The sequence below is a fragment of the Corvus moneduloides genome, chromosome 14, assembly GCF_009650955.1.
Source record: "Corvus moneduloides isolate bCorMon1 chromosome 14, bCorMon1.pri, whole genome shotgun sequence".
Taxonomy (NCBI): Eukaryota; Metazoa; Chordata; class Aves; order Passeriformes; family Corvidae; genus Corvus; species Corvus moneduloides.
This window is the reverse complement of record NC_045489.1, coordinates 5023752-5041341: the sequence shown is the minus strand read 5'-3', so window position 1 is coordinate 5041341 and position 17590 is coordinate 5023752. Positions and strand designations below refer to the sequence as shown.

Here is a 17590-nt window from a genome sequence, read left to right as displayed (position 1 = left end):
ATTATTATAATTTAAATTTTTTTGTGCTTATAGAAGATTGAGTACTTTCATCACTCTGTATGCCTCAATAAGAAATGTAGTCAAAATTTTTGTCAATCCTCTCCAGGTTCCCCAGCCAGTGTGCAGTTGCTTTGAGATGCTCATATGTTCACAGGTAACTTTAAATATTAAAATTAATTTGACAACACAATTTCCCATAGGATAGGGAAGTCAGCATCATTTCTTCCCCGTGTTTAGAGCAGGTCATGACTAAGGCTAAGATTAGAAAACCAGAACTTGATTTTTGACTATAATTTAAATTTCTTCTCCCAGCCTCCTGGCATGTCACAGGAATATAGTTATTGCACTACAGAAATTATAATTTTCCTAGTCTGGCATCCCATTCCTGGCAGTGATCTGCAGCAGATGCTCCAGTAGAAGCCAAAAACATTAGGAAGTAAATGGCAGTGAAATTCCATGCAGGAATGTTCCTAGGAGACACTTCTCCCATGGCAGGCTGGGTGGGTGTGAGGGGTATGGATCCATATAATCCACTTTTCTGTGGCAGGAGGGAGAACATCATCTACAACTGCAGGACACCCCCGGTGTGTCCGTGTGTGCACCTGGTTGGATGCTCCTTGTCCAGCTCCATGTGGACCTGCCTGGTGCAAAGGTGGTGATTGCATCACTTCCAAGAGGGCTGGGATATTTAAGATCTCCCACTGTTTTAATGTTTTTCTTGGATCCCTGAGGTTGCTTTCTGTAAAAGCTGCATCAGAGTTTTGCTCAGAGGAAGAAGGAGACGCAAATTCCAGAAGTGCCACCTGTGGGACACAGTGAGAGGTATCACTGCAGTGCTTGAGGACACCACGGGCTCCATGGTGTGGGGAAAACCTTTGAGTCCACCCCTGCTCATCCGTGCAGAGAGGGATGAGAAAAGCTCCCCGGTGGCCTGGGAATTCTGCACTCGTGACCCAGAGCCGTGTCCTGAGGGCTCCCGGCTCCACTCCTCCGGCAGGAGCAGCCATGTGTCGCCTTGGATGGCTCCCTGCTCTGCCTCAATAGCTGTTTGTCATGATCCTTAATGCCACAGCTGCTTGCTTGTGCCAGGTCATCTGCTTTTATTAGTCCTGCTCCACCACCCACTGAAACTCACACCAGCCAGGAGATCGTTATCCATATCCAAAAATAGCAATCCTCTGGCCCTGCTCTTCCAGAGACCTGGGAAACTTGGGGGTTTTCCTCCTTTTCTCATTTCCAGTTGTGCTGGTTTCCCCCCTGCTGCCCCATGAAGGCCGGAGCAGCCGCCCTGGCAGCCGGGATCCTCGGAGGCACCGGGGTGTTGCTCTTCCTCATTGCCTTTGGGACGGATTATTGGCTTCTGGCCACGGACACCTGCGCGGTCTTCGAGCATGGGAACAGCACTCTGAGCACCGGAGTGGTGAGCTCTGAAACCTTGTACTTTGAAAGAACTTACCTAAATAATTTCAAATCGAAAATTTTGAAATCTGTGATAATATTTATGCTCAATGAACGTGACCTGTTAATGTAAAACATCAGCCTGAGGTAAAACTTTAAATTCTTTAAAATCCAAACCAGCTTTTCCATAATATTGATTATTTTGACTTGAGTAAAGTGTGTCTAGGAAACATTAAGACGGCACCTCTGTAATCTGGCAGATAGGAATATTAGAGAATGAAAGGCAAAAATGTAAGAGCTTTAGTTGTTGACAGCATTTCCCTCTAAAGACAAAAGATATCTCCTGATATTTGCCATTAAAAGATTTCTCCCTCTCTAGGTTCTTCATTTAAAACTAGTTCATGTTTAAAAGTGTGGGGCTTGGCAATCACTTCCATCTGAAGTGATACAGCTGCAGCACAGACACCAAGCAAAAGTGAACATCAGACACAGAGCAGAGCAGATGAGTTCCTGCCCATCCAACCAGTGGCCTGGATATCCTCAGAGTAAGATTTGTATAGGATTTTAGTTAGCAGGAAATGTAATTTTCAAGGGACGGTTTAGTGCTAAGGGCTGGTGTCGCTCGTTTATAGATCCCTCAAGCTGGGTTTTTGCTGCACTTGCTGTTGTCTAACTCTTCAATGAAATAACAACCAGATCAGTTCCTTGAGCCACCCACTCCCCCGAAATGTTTTTGTGCCAATCAATGTGTGGTTTCCATTACAAAATGACAGGAAGATCCTTGTTGTGTGCAGACTTTTTGTTACTTCAAAGTTCAATCCAATTAGGTTTGATTTTTTTCCTGGTGTGGTGAGTCACCCTGGGTAAGCATCATGATGCCAGCAAGAAATATTTTTCTTTCATTTCAGAATCCCATAATCAAATGTAGGGCACTGTTTGCTTGAGTCATGGTTCCAAGCGACTTTCCCTACTGAAAAGAAAAAAATTATGATGGAAAAAATGCTTGGAGAAGTGAAACAGAAGACGGGGTCTTCAGTTTTGAGCAGCTCAGTAAAGCCCAGGGATGGCAGAGACAGAGAAGTGCCACTTGTTTTTCGTGCTCTTGGGAAGTGACAGTGTTAATTGTTTCACATTTTAGTTGTTTTTTAAAGTGGAGAGAGCAGAGACTGTGCACTGCACGACATGAATAAGCATCTCAAACATTTCAGAGATGCTCTTGGCCAAGTGTTGGGGAGCCTGACACTGAGGCGGTGACTTCAAAAGCACCAGGCAGAAATAGGAACTGCTCTTACTCTTCCCTCTGAGCTATTTTATTTCTATTTCAGACACTGTTTCTATTATTTCTATTTCTGTTACTGGTTGTGGATAACAGGCTCTGTTTTTACCTTCTCTGCCCTTGCTTAAACTGTCAAATCCTGTCCCTTACAGATAAGGATGGGCTGAGTATCTGGCAAACTCAGTGAAATGTGCCTTGGATGCACCAAGTCAGAGCCACCAGCTGAGGAAGTTTCAGGGCTGAATGCTCCCCTTGCCATAGTCAGGATTTTATCCTGAAAGTAAAAGGAGAATCAGGTCAGAGCTCTGGAAGCTGCCACAACGCGATGCATAAAAACATCGAGGCGAGGGAAGTGTGAGATCTCTGGGGAGAACCCAGAGCCCCTTCCAGTGCCTAAAGGGGCTTCAGGAGAGCTGGGAGGTGACTTGGGACAAGGGATGGAGGGACAGGACAAGGGGGCATGGCTTCCCCCTGCCAGAGGGATACTGGGGAGAAATTCTTCCCTGTGAGGCCCTGGCACAGGGTGCCCAGAGAAGCTGTGGCTGCCCCTGGATCCCTGGAAGTGTCCAAGGCCAGGTTGGATGGGGCTTGGAGCAACCTGGGATAGGGGAAGGTGTCTCTGCCCACAGCAGGGGGTGGGACTGGATGGGCTTTAAGGTCCCTTCAACCCAAACCAGTCCGTGAGAGGGGTAAGTACCTTTGGCACCTCCCATCTCCTTTCTCTGGTTCACAGGGCCCATTCCTCTACGGACATTCCCCATGCATCATGAAACATAATTTTGTCACAGTCCTGTCTGAGGCAGATAAAACTGGCTTTGAGGATAATTTTAATAAGTTCTTTGGTAAATCTTCCATGACTGAACTTTGCAATATCCTTCCTCCAGGAAAGACCAAAACCTTGTGCTGGCAGGTCTGGTCTGGGGATTGGAGGAAGGTGTTTGAGGAGTAGAATACACCCAGAAGGCCCAGCTCCCTGACATTCCCATCCAGCTCAGTCCAGCTGGGGTTTAAGGACAGCAGAGAAAGAGGCAAATGGTTTGTGCAGGTCTGCAGGACAACTTGTTATCACAACATTTCGTAGCTGTGACACGGCAGAAAGTCAAGGACAGCAGCTCCTCCGTGTTCTGCAACCCCTGCAAAACTGACTCAAAAAACAAATGAAAACCCAATAAAAACTAAATCAATGTCTGTCTAAGCAAAATGTACACTGATTGCACCATGATCTTCCCTGTTTCAGCCTGGACTTTCATTCCTCCCCAGGCTGAAACTCCAACAGAGGTTGGGAAGGAGATCCTCACTTTCCACCACGAGGGTTTCTTCTGGCTGTGCTGGTTCTTTGGCGAGGGCCACCCTGAGACCATCTGGACCTTCTGGTACAGTGAGTACAACACCACCACTCTGTATCCACAGCACTCCCTCACAGTTTAATGGGAAACAAACATAGGAAGTGCTCCCAGGGATGCAGAAACAGTTTTTATTTCATTTTTGTCATTCTCATCGTCTCTCAAAAGCAAACCTGGGTCACTCTCTTTGTGCCCTTTCTGTGTTGTTTTTTTCTTTTTTTTGACTTGGATTTTGCTCTCAGAGGGTTGTTCACAGAAATGTTGCAGCCTCTTGATGCCATTTAATTTATTGCCTACAAAGCTGTGTGAAGTGGTGGCTTCCACCAGCAAGGAGAGCCCTTCCTTCCTCCCCCTCCCTCCCAATACCTCTTGATGTTTGTGTTCAGCAAAGTTCTGTAAATCCGAGCCCATGCCCTTCCTGGCATTGCTCTTCTGTCCCTGTTTTCTGCCTTCCAGGTACTCAGCATTCCCAGCTCCCACTGATTTCAGCACTGGGAAGGCTGGAAGTGCATGTGTGGTGTCCCTGGGTGCTCAGGACCAGTGGTGCACCATGGAAGGCCATAAACACATCTCTTTATACTCTTTAAGATCCTGCTGGTTTTAAGGTCATTGAAATTACACTTGAGAATAATCAGAGAGGGATGTAAAATCCTTTATTTTTTGGAAAACACATTCACTTTTCAAAACAAATTGAAGGAGAAGGTGAAACCTGTTCTGTGACACCAGTGGGTGCCAGCCTGGTGGCCTTTGTGCAGTGAAGGATTGGCCCAGTGAACCAGGTGCTCCCACAAGGAATAGGAAAGGAGTGAGACCACCCCAGGACATGGCTGGCACCAGCCCTGCTGGCAGCCACAACTCTACAGTAGGATTTGGGATAAAACCCCCCAAATTTTAAATAAGTTCTGCAAAGGCTTTAAACACCACAAAAACCTTGGCCCTGTGCCCACTGAGGCCTCGGTGGAGGATGTTCCTGTGGTTGTGGAGCAGCACAATCACCTCAGAGGGCACTTCTCTGCAAATAATGCAGGTTCCCACACTAAATTTACTCTGCAGTGATTAAAATTTCAAATGACTTCGCTGTCCCCCAGTCCCTGACCTGTTTCCTGTAAAATCTTGCAGGAATAGTTCCCGCCACCGTTCAACTGAACAATGGGAGGTTTTTCACACAGAAAGTTTGTGATAAAAAAGGACAGGCTTGAGACAGGGAGTTTGCTGCTGAATTACATTATATGGAAATACATAATATAATTTTACCTGAAGTAAAATGAGTCACTCTGATAACTGGCAATTTTTTTTGCTACTTCTTTAGGTATTTATTATAATAGGATTGATCATGGCAAATTAATTTGCTGCTCTTGTGGATGTAATAATTAATTCAATAGGTATTCCATAGTCAATTTAGCATGAACTAATGTCCACCTATTATAAAGTGCTCCTTTGAGCTGGGGAACATATTTAAATAAGTGGCCAACCATTAATTAATTCATTTAACATTCATTCTATTACTGTTAATCATGATAAGCCTCAGTGGTATTAATATTGATGGGGCACTTCCATTCTAATTGTGCTTTTCCTTCTCACCAGCTGGAGGTCTTGGAAGTACCTTGTTCTGGTACCCAAACACTTTGACCCTTCCAGGTGGTCAGGCACATTCTCTGGAGGAAAACAGCAACGAGAATATTGACACTGACTTCAGTTGTTCCATCTTTCATGATTTTTGTCCACCTCAGACTCAGGTTATGAAGATGAGAGGATGTGCAAAGAACACTGTCAGATCTTTCGTAACTCTTATTTCTATTTTTATTTTCCTCTCTAACCAAGATTCATTATCTTTTTTGCCTCCCCAGCATTCTGATGTCACTGAGGGTTTTGCAGGTTTTGCACAACAGCACATCACCATCTCAATCCTGTAACTGTGATTCTGCTGGAAATAAAAGCAAACAGGGATTTAATTCTTCTTCTTTTTTTCATCTTTTCCAGCCAGCCAAGCACACCCCAAGTTCTGCATGCATGGCTACCTCTTCCCCATGCCCATTGCTCTTGGACCTTTCCCCCATCCCTCCTACGACACAACTGCAGGTGAGTTTCTTTCCTTCTCCCCCAGCAGCTCCTTTTCCAAGGAATCAGGCAGAGATTTGGGCTGTGTGTCAGTGCTGTGGTTCTCCTGTTGTAAATGCACATGGCCAAGCATGGCCAAGACCTTTGGAAAGCTCCTTTACAAACAAGTCCTGCTTGGTTGGCTGCCCCAAGCACACATTGAGATGTTCTCCCACGTTTTCTCTCCTCCAGCCCAGCTGTGCTGGGATGGGCTCTGCTGCCTCCCGCTGGGTGCTCAGCACCTACTCCTATGAGTAAGGCAGGAGGATAAATCCGCTCTCTCCCACCTCCTCACTCACTGGGAAGAGCTGGAGCCAGAAGACCCAAACCCAGTCTAGTGCTGACTTGGTCCCAGAGTCTGGTTTCCTGGGATAGCTCAGGTGTTGAATTGTTGCAAGACAAAATAAACAAGCCCTGGAAAATCAGTTAAAGACCAAATTGTTAGAAAACCCTCGTGACTGACTTATTTTTAATGCACCGAACACTACGCAGTTGGAGAGCTCCCTTTCAACTGGGTCCCTTTTTATTTATGTTTCTCTATATTTTCTGAGTTCTTTAATGAATCAGCTGCTGTTAGGAATTTTAATTTGCTAAATTGGTGGCAGCAGTTAGAATTAATTAAATGATCTTTTTTGAAATGAATTGATTTCTTTAAATAGTGTGCATCAGTCTGCCTTGCCTCCGGGGAAGCAGGGCAGACGTTCTGCACAAACAAACATCTTGACCTTTTCCTTAGCCTTTAGCAGTACCTTTTTTTAGTTTTATTTCATTTTTTTTTCCTCTATGAGAAATTAATTAAAAAAAAAAAAACCATTGTCAGTAGGAGCATGTGAGGGAGAGCAGCTCGTTTCTTTGGCTATGCTGTGCAGGATTCCCACCCCGAGGAACGCTCCGCGGTGTCAAATGGATACGAGGGACCTATGGAGGGAGGAGGAGGAGGAGCTGGTGCAGGATATGCGGCAAACACGCGGGATAAGCTGCGGGATTGTTTCTGCTTGGGAGAGACGGGCACAGCGTCCAGGTTCTGGATGATCCCGCTGATCAACACACACTATTTTTTCCGTCCTAAATAAAGGGCGCTGGAGGCATCTGTCCCTGCCTGTCAGCCCGGCTATGGAACCCTCCCCAGCTGCCTCCCAGGCGTGTCCCCTGGGACAGTCCCGGCTCGATCTCGATGTTCACAGAGGTCTTTTCTGACCTTAAGGGTTCTGTGAAGATGCCGGGAAGGGGGGGCTGCGCCCGGGGTGCTGCGGGCTCTGCCTGTCCCTGTCACCCCTGGGGACGTGGAGCGGCTCAGCCTCCACATTTTGGGCAGGGCTCCTCCCCTGCCCCAATCCTGTGCAAGGCTCTCGGGGGGAGCAGCCACTTCTGTCGTGAACACCCTTTTCTTTCTAACCAGCCCATTCTCATCTGCAAACGCTGACAAAACAGGAGGCTGTCCAAGGAGAGGGGTCCTCCAGCTATTACCTGCTCCAGAGATAATTCTGCCTTATCTGCATCCTCTTAGGCTCCCTGAGAGAAACGGGTGACGGGAGGTTAAACATGAAAATGAATTCTGTGGTTTTGGAGAGTTCAAGATACTTATCTCTCCCTAAGTGGCTCTCCTGACAAAATGGTTTCAAATGAGGAAAACGCATCTTCTCTGTATCATTTTTCTTTCAAGTGTGAATCATTTCAGCATTACCCACTTGCTCGTGCTCGGCTTAAATCGAACTGGAGCTTCTGGAAAACAACAGGCAGGGCGAGATGTGGTGGTCCAAGGGGTCAGATTAATCAGGGGATGGGGAACAGGGTATCAGAGGGTCTCTGCTGCAAGACCACCACCTTTGGATAAGGTTTATGGCAGTGTCTAGAAGACACTTGGCTACTGGGAGACTTATATTTGTGGGCTACATCCCATCCTGTCCCATCTGGTGAGATGCGATGGACCAAGCTTGCTCGGCTCCGCCTGGGATGGTTGTACACAACAAAACCCCCAAATTCCTTGGATGGAGAGGCAGCTGCTCCCCGGCCCCGTTCTCTTTCCCGGAGTCAAACAAGGCCACTAATGGGGGAGCTCATGAGCTCCTGTTTTCCCTGCAGTCCTGCCAACAAACACCGCCTTTATTTTAAACCAGGAGCCTGGCACCTTCCCGAAGTGTTAATTAAAGTGGAACAAAGCTGTGGTCTGATTGCACCTCTCCAAATTTTGCTATTTTCTTTCCTTTCTTGCCAAGGTTTTCCACACCCCCTGGCACAGCTAAGAACGGTGTCCTTTCCTCCCACCCCCTTTCGTGGTGTGCTTCCTTGGCAAGCCTTCCCAACCCTTTGGCCTCATTCCAGTTCCATTCTGTAGGGCATGACATTCCCCCTGAACCCGTGGCTGTTCCAGGTGCCCTGGCAAAGCCGGAGCCTCAGCTCTGCCTGTCACAGCAGCGTCACAGGTTGTTGTTTTTACTGTTGCTAAAGCGGGAGTTAAACACGGAATCATTAAGAAAAAGACTTCTGAGGTTGTACAAAGCCTCTTTCCATCTCCTTTCTCCGACTTTGCTCCTGTTGCAGTGTACAGAGGCTTTTGGACGGCGTTCATCCTGCTGGCCGTGGCTGCTGGGCTCGTGGGGGGGCTCCTGCTGGTGTGTGGGGTCCCCTTCTCCAGTCCCCGCTCCTACAAAGTCGGGGGAGGATTCCTGCTGCTCTCAGGTGAGGCGATATGGCCGGGGCAGGGTGGCTTTGGAATGGGAAGCAGGTGGGAATGAGGTGCTGCTGTGGGAGATGGGGCTCTGATGGGAGCAGCAAAAGATTTCCCTCTTCCCCAGTGGAATTAAACTCCTGTGAGCTCTGACTAACCTGGTCCAGTGGAAGGTGTCCCTGTCCGTGGCCTTTATGGTCTTTAAGGCCCCTTCCAAACCAAACCATTCTGTGATTCCATGATTCTATGCTCAGCCAGGCTTTAGCAAGATAATCCTTAATCCTGACAAGGCTGAGATTTTTGAAAATCACTATTTTTTTACTATTCCTCTATGCAACCCTTTTATTTCAGTAATGGCTGCAGGTGTGTTAAGGCTGGGCAGCATCAGCCCCGCTCAGTTCCCCAAAGTCAGGCTTTGCATTTGGCCTGCTCCTGCCTCTGCCGCTAGCTTTGATAGAGCTGGAAGCCCACAGAGTGATGAAAGGCAAACCCCGTGATCCAAAATGAGAGGGCTGGCTTAAGGAGACCTGAAAAGATGAAACGATGGCACTGCAGGAAAATGAATTAAAAATAGGCATTTATTCATTTTTCCCACTGCTGTTACCAATGATTCTACTGAATTATCACTTGGGCTTTTTCCTTTTCTGTGTTTGAGAGGAATAACTGGCTTCAATAGTAGAAATACTTGATTTATACCAGTGACTCAAACTCAGAAAAAAGCTCTTTTATGACTCAAGCAGCCACAGGCTGGAGCTTAGTTGAGCTGCGCCAAGTGAAGAACTTCGTAATGAAATCAGGCTTTTCTCTGAAAAAACACTGCTTAATTGCAGATCCTTCACCAGCTCCTGCTTCCTCATATCTGGCATTAATCAAGCATGAGACACTGTCTTTGCTCTCACTTTGGGCTTTGAGTGTGCCCAGATTTGGGAGGCCTGAAAACATTAATGAAAATATCTAACAAGAAAGGTCCTGACATTGACCCATGCCCCCAGGTGCCACATCTACACAACTTTTAAATTCTTCCAGGGATGGTTGTTCTACCACTGCCCTGGTTAGTCTGTGACAGAGATGGACAATGCTTTCCATGAAGAAATTCCTGCTGCTGTCCAACCTGAACCTCCCCTGGCCCAGCCTGAGGCCGTTCCTTCTCCCCCTGTCCCTGTTCCCTGCCAGCAGAGCCCGACCCCCCCGGCTGCCCCCTCCTGTCAGGGAATTGTGCAGAGCCACAAGGTCCCCCCTGAGCCTCCTTTGCTCCAGGCTGAGCCCCTTTCCCAGCTCCCTCAGCCGCTCCTGGGGCTCCAGACCCTTCCCCAGCTCTGTTCCCTTCCCTGGACACGCTCCAGCCCCTCAATGTCTCTCTTGTCTTGAGGGTCCCAGGGCTGTCCCCAGCACTGGAGGTGCCCCAGCAGTGCCAGCACAGGGCACAGGTAATGCCCTGGGCCTGCTGGACGCACCTCGGCTGGGACAGCCCAGGAGCCATTGGCCTCTTGCCCACCTGGGCACCTCTGGGCTCGTGTCCAGCTGCTGGCACCAGCATCCCCAGGGCCTTTTCCACAAACAGATTCCCAGCCACTCTGCCCCAAGCCTGTAGTTTTCCGTGGGGTTGTTGTGATCCCATAATGGATAATAATCCAAGGGCTGTACCACGGCAGGGAGCTTTCTCTTCCCATCTGTAGTCCAGGCTCCCAGAAGGCAGCAGATGTCCCTGAGGAGTGGGTCCAGCCTGCACGTTAGGCAGAAATATCACAGAAAAGGATGCTAAGTAATACTCAACCATCTTCTTTTTTTTTTTTTTTTCCATTGTTTTTCCACTTTATTTGACTATTCCTTGATTAAAAGGCTGGGGCTTAGAATGTGACACTTTTTAGAAGAGCTGATTATGCATCACATAAACCTCTTGGCATCAGACAAAGATGCTGCTGTTAAAATTGAAGTTTGTATTAATGCAGCTTCAATCTGAACAGCAATCATTGTTATTAACAGTCATTCGGGGGAACGAGTTCAGCTGGAAGACACTTCCTACTATATTTTCCATTCAAATGATAACAGAAGGATTCAGTGTTTTTTTCAGCAAAGTTTCCTTAGTGTTTCAACTGATCCTTTTTTTCGGGGGGGCTTATCCTGATCTCAGACCTCTGGATCCTGCTTGGCCTCGGCTTCTGGATGGATTTGGGTTGCATCCCTCCATGGTTATTTTCTTGTTATCCCTTCTAAAAATATTTTGCATAATTGCGCTAAGCAGTAGGAACAATGGATTTAACACAGCCTCAAGTCTCCAGCCATCCCTTTCCTTCGGATAGCGGGACGTGGAGGGATGATGCAGGAGAAAGCGCCTCTTCTCTTCTAATCATGGCCTGCGGGTCAGTGTTAATTAACCTCCCTTGAAGAAATGATCTCTCCTTGAGGAAGTGTGAAAAAGCTGGCAATCTGCAGGGTGGGAATGTGGTCTGGCAGTCGATGGGGAGATGGAGCACCAGGACTGCGGGATGTCCCGGACTCGAAGGGAACACTTCACCGACAGCTTTGTTCTGCCCATGAACGCCCTACTTTGGGACAGGTCGTGGTTATTCATTGCAAAATGATGTCACTTTTTCTACCAAAAGGCTTTAAAGGCACTATTGGTGCAAATGCATTCCCAGACATTTATGGGTGACCAGCCTGGCATGGTCCTGAGGAGGGTTGTGTGTCCCTCTGTCTCAGGGGGAATCTGGCACCGAAGGGCAAGAATTGTTATGGCTCAAGTGGATCCCTTTGGATTTCCCTCTGAGATGCCTTTTATTTACTGTACATTCCAGAGGGCAAATCTGGCTGTGCCAGCTCCCATAACCAATGGACTGCTCCTTGGGAGGCGTTGCTGAGAGCCCTTCCAAAGCATTGGAGGCATTTCTCTGGATTTCCTCCACTGGGTGACTGGAAAGAGCTGGAGCCCATCTGACGTTTGCTGGTGCTGCCTTTGCACATCCACAGCCCCAGCTGAGCAGTTTTCCCTGCCAGCCTGCTCCCAAAAGCACCTGGAATACACAAGCCAAGAGCCAGCATGCTGCCTTCCTTCCAGCATTTGCCATCTCAGAATGAGCTTCAGTGCTTCCAAGGGGTGGCAGATCCTGCCCAGTGCCTGACTGTCCCCTTGTTTCAGTAGTCAGAGGTTGGTTAATTGTCACTACAATGTCACCAAGAGGGCTGGATGAGCTCTCTGCTGCAGCTTCTGGAAGCTCTTTGAGTTGCTGAGACAACTTTCCTCGTGCTCCTTCATTTTTCCTACCTTGTGCTCCTCAGTTTTCTTTTCCTTTGGGCATTTTAGAGACCAGACTTAGAAGTGCAGCACTGGCACGGGTTACCCAAAGAGGCTGTGGATGCCCCATCCCTGGAAGTGTTCCAGGCCAGGTTGGATGGGGCTTGAAGCAACCTGGGATGATGGGTCTTGTCCCTGCCCATGGTGGGACCAACCTGTTCTTCAGTGTGACCCGACAGCATGGAAAAAAAGGCAGATTTCCCAGTCCTGTCAGTTAAAGGGCTGCATTTTTTGCTCAAATTCTGCTTCCCAAATGGAGCTGCTCCACTTTGGCAGTCTCAGGCTCCCCACGTGCAGTGAAGGCTGACAGTTATGGAAGGGCAGCTGAAGGTCATCCCTCCATTTCCTCGTTATTAACATCCTTTAAGAGGAAACGAGTGAGAGAGGAGAATGAGTCAAAGTTCATTATTCTCCTAATTAGCAGATTACACAAAAGTTCAGTAGCTTCCCCAGAATAAGAGTTAAAGATTGAGTTCACTCACCTGTCCCCACAATTAGCAGCTATAAAGGCGTCACAAGGAAATAAAGTGAGAGAAGGGAAAAGCTCCACTTCAATTTACCCACATGGAAAACGCAGGTCCGCTGGGAGAGGGGGATGGAGCTCCAGGCTCCCGGATCTGCAGCTCACAAAGGAGACAGATTTAATACCCCACTGCAATTTTCTGGCAATTAGCCCCTCCCCAGAAGATGCCGTTGACCTCATCAGCCTGGAGATGGAGTTTCGCAGTTAATTTTTCCTAGTTCCATCCTAATGAACAGAGGCAAAAGGAGGAGAGGGAGAAGGAGACAAGGGAAGGGATCACTTGGGTAATTTTCCAGTGGAGAAAGCACAGGGATGCTGAGATGGGCATGGGGAGGAGGTCTGGTGAGGTCTTCACTTACTCAAACCCAACACATACCCTGTGTCTCAGGTGTGGGTGCCAATGACGGTCTCATTTTTAGGGCAGAAAACAACATTTTTTTAGTTTTTCATCTTGCTGCCCAAAGCAGGAAGGAATTGGTTTCTACATCCAAAGCTGGCAGGAAACAAAGATGATTTTCTGCTTTCCACTAAAAGCCCCAGAAAGGAGGGAGTAAAGTGAAACCTGTTCAACAGATGAAAAATCCCAAATACAACAGCAAAAAACCAAAAATGCCAAACACTTTGGTAATATGGGAGTGAAACTTCCTGATTTTCTCATGATGAAGACTCTGCTCATGGCTGTAAGTGTGACAAATTCTAGGCAGGTTCAGGGATACTTGTGATTGCTCCAAACAAGGATTTCTGGCTGAGCAGATTTCAGTAAGCTGCCCTTTTTGAGCTCCCACCATCCTTTGGCTGCACCTGCCCTTCTGATTTTCCTTTCCCACCGAGGACATGGTGTAAATCCCAGGGATTCTTCATCGCTCAGCTGTAATTATTCCAGGGAAGAAGGCTGCTTGCTTTACATATTCTTGTCATTTGCCCAGAGTGTGAAAACATTCTTAATTTAGATGCCATGGCCATGCCATCACCTCCAGTACCTGTTTAATAATAAATCCTTCCATACAAGACCTGGAGCTTCTCCTGAGGACAGAGCAGGGGCCAATTCCCATTCCTTATCTCATGAAGAGGTTGGGGATGGCACCACCCACACGTGGGACTTCCCACACCCTTCTCAGTAAGAACTGGAAGGTTTTCATCTGATTACTTCAAAAAATGAGACTTAGGCCATCTAAATTGTCCTGGGAGAAATCAGCACAGAATTCCTGGTTATTTAAAGCAAAATTCCAAAGTACTTTTCCATACGCACGTTCTCTGTCCCACTGGGGCTGCGCTTTCATTTGCGTCTCTTACGGTAGGTATTATAAGTTAATGAAATAGAAATTGATCTTTAAAGGAGCACTTTTCAAGGTTCAGTTGCTATCTAATTAATTTAATTTTAAATTACATCAGTAATAAAGACTTAATTGCCTTCTTATCAATACATTGTATTTTGTAAGGGACATGCGACTATTTGAACATGCCATCGTTTTCTTATAGTAGAATAATTGGTATTTTAAGCATACAACTATCATAGTAAGTGTAAAATATTTATTTGTGCACTTAATTTCAAGTGGTATCAAAACCTCAATGAACATGCAAATGTTCCAGCAGCTGTTGTTTAACTCCTCGCCTGCCTCTCCAGGAAAAACAAGGACTCCTCCACGTCAAGGAGAACGGCTGGAATATCAGCATGGGGAGATGTAAAGAGTATTTGTATGGCTACACCAATTTTTGATTGATAGGGTTGCACTTTTTTAGAGCATGGGAAGCAGTTTAGCAAATGTGACAGCTTAGGGTGGGGAACTGCAACTTCTCTCATTCTTAGTGAGGACTTTGAAGCCTCTTACTTTCTTGTGAGTCTTATTTTTGTCTCTGAGATGTTTTTATAACCATTATAAACAGAATCACAGTAAAACACAGACGTGTTTTCTCTGACTGAAGATTCAGTAACCTCCCTAAGCAGATAAATCAATGTCAAGCTTTACTCCTTTCCTTTCCTTTCCTTAGTACAAGAGCTGGATTTTGGAGTGTATAAGCTGCCAGGAAGAATAATTAAATACACCACAACTACCTTTGATTTAAAAATGGCAAGGGGAGAAATTAAATCCTGCAGAAGCCACAACACAGCCACAGAACTGTGTGGTAACTTGTCAACTAAATTAATTTCGAGCTGTTCACTTCAACCATAAAAATAATATAAGCTGTAATGTATTTCTTTCATATATGTGTGTGTGTATATCTATATGTTATACAGCACCATTTAAAAATAGCAGCTTCTACCTGTGAAGTAGGAAGATCAGATATTTCTGAACTGCTTTCAGACCTGTCATCACACCATCACTGTTCAGCTTTAATGGATGTTGAGTTTAAAATGCACCATAGATATATATTTTTAATGATACACAGTAAATGAGATTTGTGCCACTCTAATTTTTGTCACCTGCTTTGAGCCCTGTGGTATAAGCTGCTTATTATTCTTGATGTTATTCTGGTATTTAGTAGCCCACCTAAGATTAATATCTCATGGCTGTGTCCCTTTCCCACTCCATAACGTGTTGGCCCTGCAGGCTCTGCTGGCCCTGGGGGTGGCAGGTTCAGTGGCAGAATTTTGCCATCATCAGGATTGATTCCTGGTAGGAATTGGCTATGACACTGCTTGGAAGGGCAGATACAAAAAAGGAAGAAGTCTTGGTGTCTCCTCATTCATGTCTGAGTGGAAAAGGTGTAGCATTCCACCTCTGAGAGAGGAATGCAGGTCCCTGCTGGGAACATCAGCCCTGCTCCGCTGGTTTCTCCATGGCCATATCCCGTTGGAGCAGAGCCTTCAGAAGTGCTGGTGATCAAAGCACAAGGTGTCAGAGGGCAGGAACTGATCACTGTGGTGTGGGGCTCTCCCATGGCGAGTGGCCTCGGCTTCCACAGGAACCTGCAGAGCAACATCAGGAGCAACAATTCTGCAACACAAAGTTTTGGTGGAGAGCATGGATGAGAAGCTGCTGTGATCTTTTCTCACCTTTATTCCTGTATTTCCTGCACAGAGAATAACTCAGTTTTCTCTCTCTTCCCAGGAGGTTTGTTTCTCCTGCTCGTGTTTCTCTTTGTGATGTGGAAGGAGTTTGCAGCTGACTTCCAGAAGTACATCCTCCTGGAGAGGAGCAAGAAGTGCCTGGATGATGTCCCTGTGCACGTCTACTATGGGTGGTCCTTCATGTTTGCTGCTGCTGGGGTGCCCCTGGTGTTACTCTCTGGACTCCTCTTCTTCCTGGTGGGCAGAGACATTATGGATTCCCTGCAGTAAGACAAATGTGGAGAAGGCTTTGAGAAAATTGGTGATGCTCCTTGTAAAGAAACACACCCAGATTCTGAGGACTTGATAATTTTTGTAGCTACAATTATCAGGGTAGGTTACATTCACTCTTATGGGGGGGAGGCAGGGATGGAGAACTGAGCATCCATAGAATCCCAGGATGGTTTGGGTTCAAAGGGACCTTAAAGCCCCTCCCATTCCACCCTCTGCCATGGGTAGGGACACCTTCCCCTATCCCAGGTTGCTCCAAGCCCCTTCCAACCTGGCCTTGGACACTTCTAGGTTTGGGGCAGCCACATCCTCTCTGGGCACCCTGTGCCAGGGCCTCCCCACCCTCACAGCCAGGAATTCCTTCCCAATATCCCATCTCTCCCTGCCCTCTGGCAGTGGGAAGCCATTCCCCCTTGTCCTGTCCCTACATCTCTTGTCCCAAGTCCCTCTCCCGCTCTCCTGGAGCCCCTTCAGGCACTGGAAGGCTCTCCCCAGAGCCTTCTCCAGATGAGCACCCCCAGCTCTCCCAGCCTGGCTCCAGAGCAGAGGTGTCCAGAGCACTGCCCATCCCAAACCAGCCTCAGCTGAACATCCAGCTCCAGCCTTTTTCCACTTTGGAGATATTTCAAGCACGTTTGTCGGGTTTGCACCAGTTTTCTCTGCAGTCCAAGGGAAAGCAGCTCTCTGTCAGCAGAGCTCCACATCCATATTCAGCAGAGCTGGAGCTTTACAGCATTCCCAGCATCCTGGTTTCTTGTAAAAGGAAATCGAATCTGGCTGTGATGGTGCAAGCAATAATGTCTATTTCTAAAAAGCAATTAAGGATGATTTTTTTTTTCTTAGCTGGCTCTAATTGACATCAAAGGACAACCATTTTAATGGGATGTCGGGAAACATGAGAAACTTTTTTCTTCCTTAAAAGCCCTGATTCCGAAGATACAAATACACCTGGACCTAAGCTAACTTTCATTAAGGGAATAAACCAATTTCTGTGGCTTGAAACATAACATGAATTAATTAGTATTTCTTTACAGCAATGCTTTACTCTGCATTTAGTATTTTCCTTGGATGCAGTTTTGTGGGGACTCCCAACCCAAAAACTGAAAAATGATCCCGGTTGAGGGAAAAGGAGGGGGACAAGGGCATGATACTGTGATATCACCTTGGGTTGTGCCTGTGCCCCATCAGTTCTTCAAGTGGAAATTTCTCACTATAAATTTATTTTGAATAATTTTTGTCATTACTCTGAATTGAATATTTTCCCTAGACACAGTTTTGGGAAGTTTCTCAACCGAAAAACTGAATGATGGTGGCAGCTGGGGGAATGGGAGTGGGGACAATAGCATTGGTATTTTTTTGGCTTTGTTTTGGTCAATGCTGTCAGGCAGCTCAGCTGGGACCTTGTTGTGTTCTACGGACACCTCACAAGAGTCAGATCCAAAAAGACAGATTCTATAACATTTATATACATTTAAATTCTTGCAGTGGCTCAGGTGATTGGCTGACGTGGCAGTGACCCTACGAAGAGCAATCCCCTCCTAATTCTCCACCAAACTATCCGGGTACTGGGGCTGAAATAATTTATCCCGAATGTGCAGAGCTTTGTAAAGACACTTGAGGAATGGCAGAGATTTGATCTCGTCATGTTTTTCGGGCTGGAGCGTGGTGCTTTGAAGTAGTTTGTTGGGTCCTTGCTTGCTGAAATCATTTGCA

At 46.8% G+C, this 17590-nt stretch overlaps 1 protein-coding gene across 2 annotated transcripts; it reads left to right on the top strand.

Moving 5' to 3' along the window:
* Positions 1 to 397: 397 nt before the first annotated feature.
* On the top strand, positions 398 to 16884 carry LOC116451120 (transmembrane protein 182-like). Of its 2 annotated transcripts, XR_004243100.1 has the most exons (6): positions 398 to 1420; positions 3935 to 4052; positions 5998 to 6096; positions 8656 to 8793; positions 15648 to 15979; positions 16721 to 16884. XR_004243100.1 is itself a non-coding variant. In XM_032124251.1 (5 exons), the coding sequence occupies exons 1-5, from the start codon at positions 1268 to 1270 to the stop codon at positions 15875 to 15877; spliced, it is 738 nt and encodes a 245-aa protein (XP_031980142.1). In that variant the 5' UTR covers positions 398 to 1267; the 3' UTR covers positions 15878 to 16080. The 2 variants fall into 2 exon arrangements, 1 of the variants encoding a protein (XP_031980142.1); XM_032124251.1 differs by lacking the exon at positions 16721 to 16884 and having other exon boundaries at positions 15648 to 16080.
* The last annotated feature ends 706 nt before the right edge of the window (positions 16885 to 17590 follow it).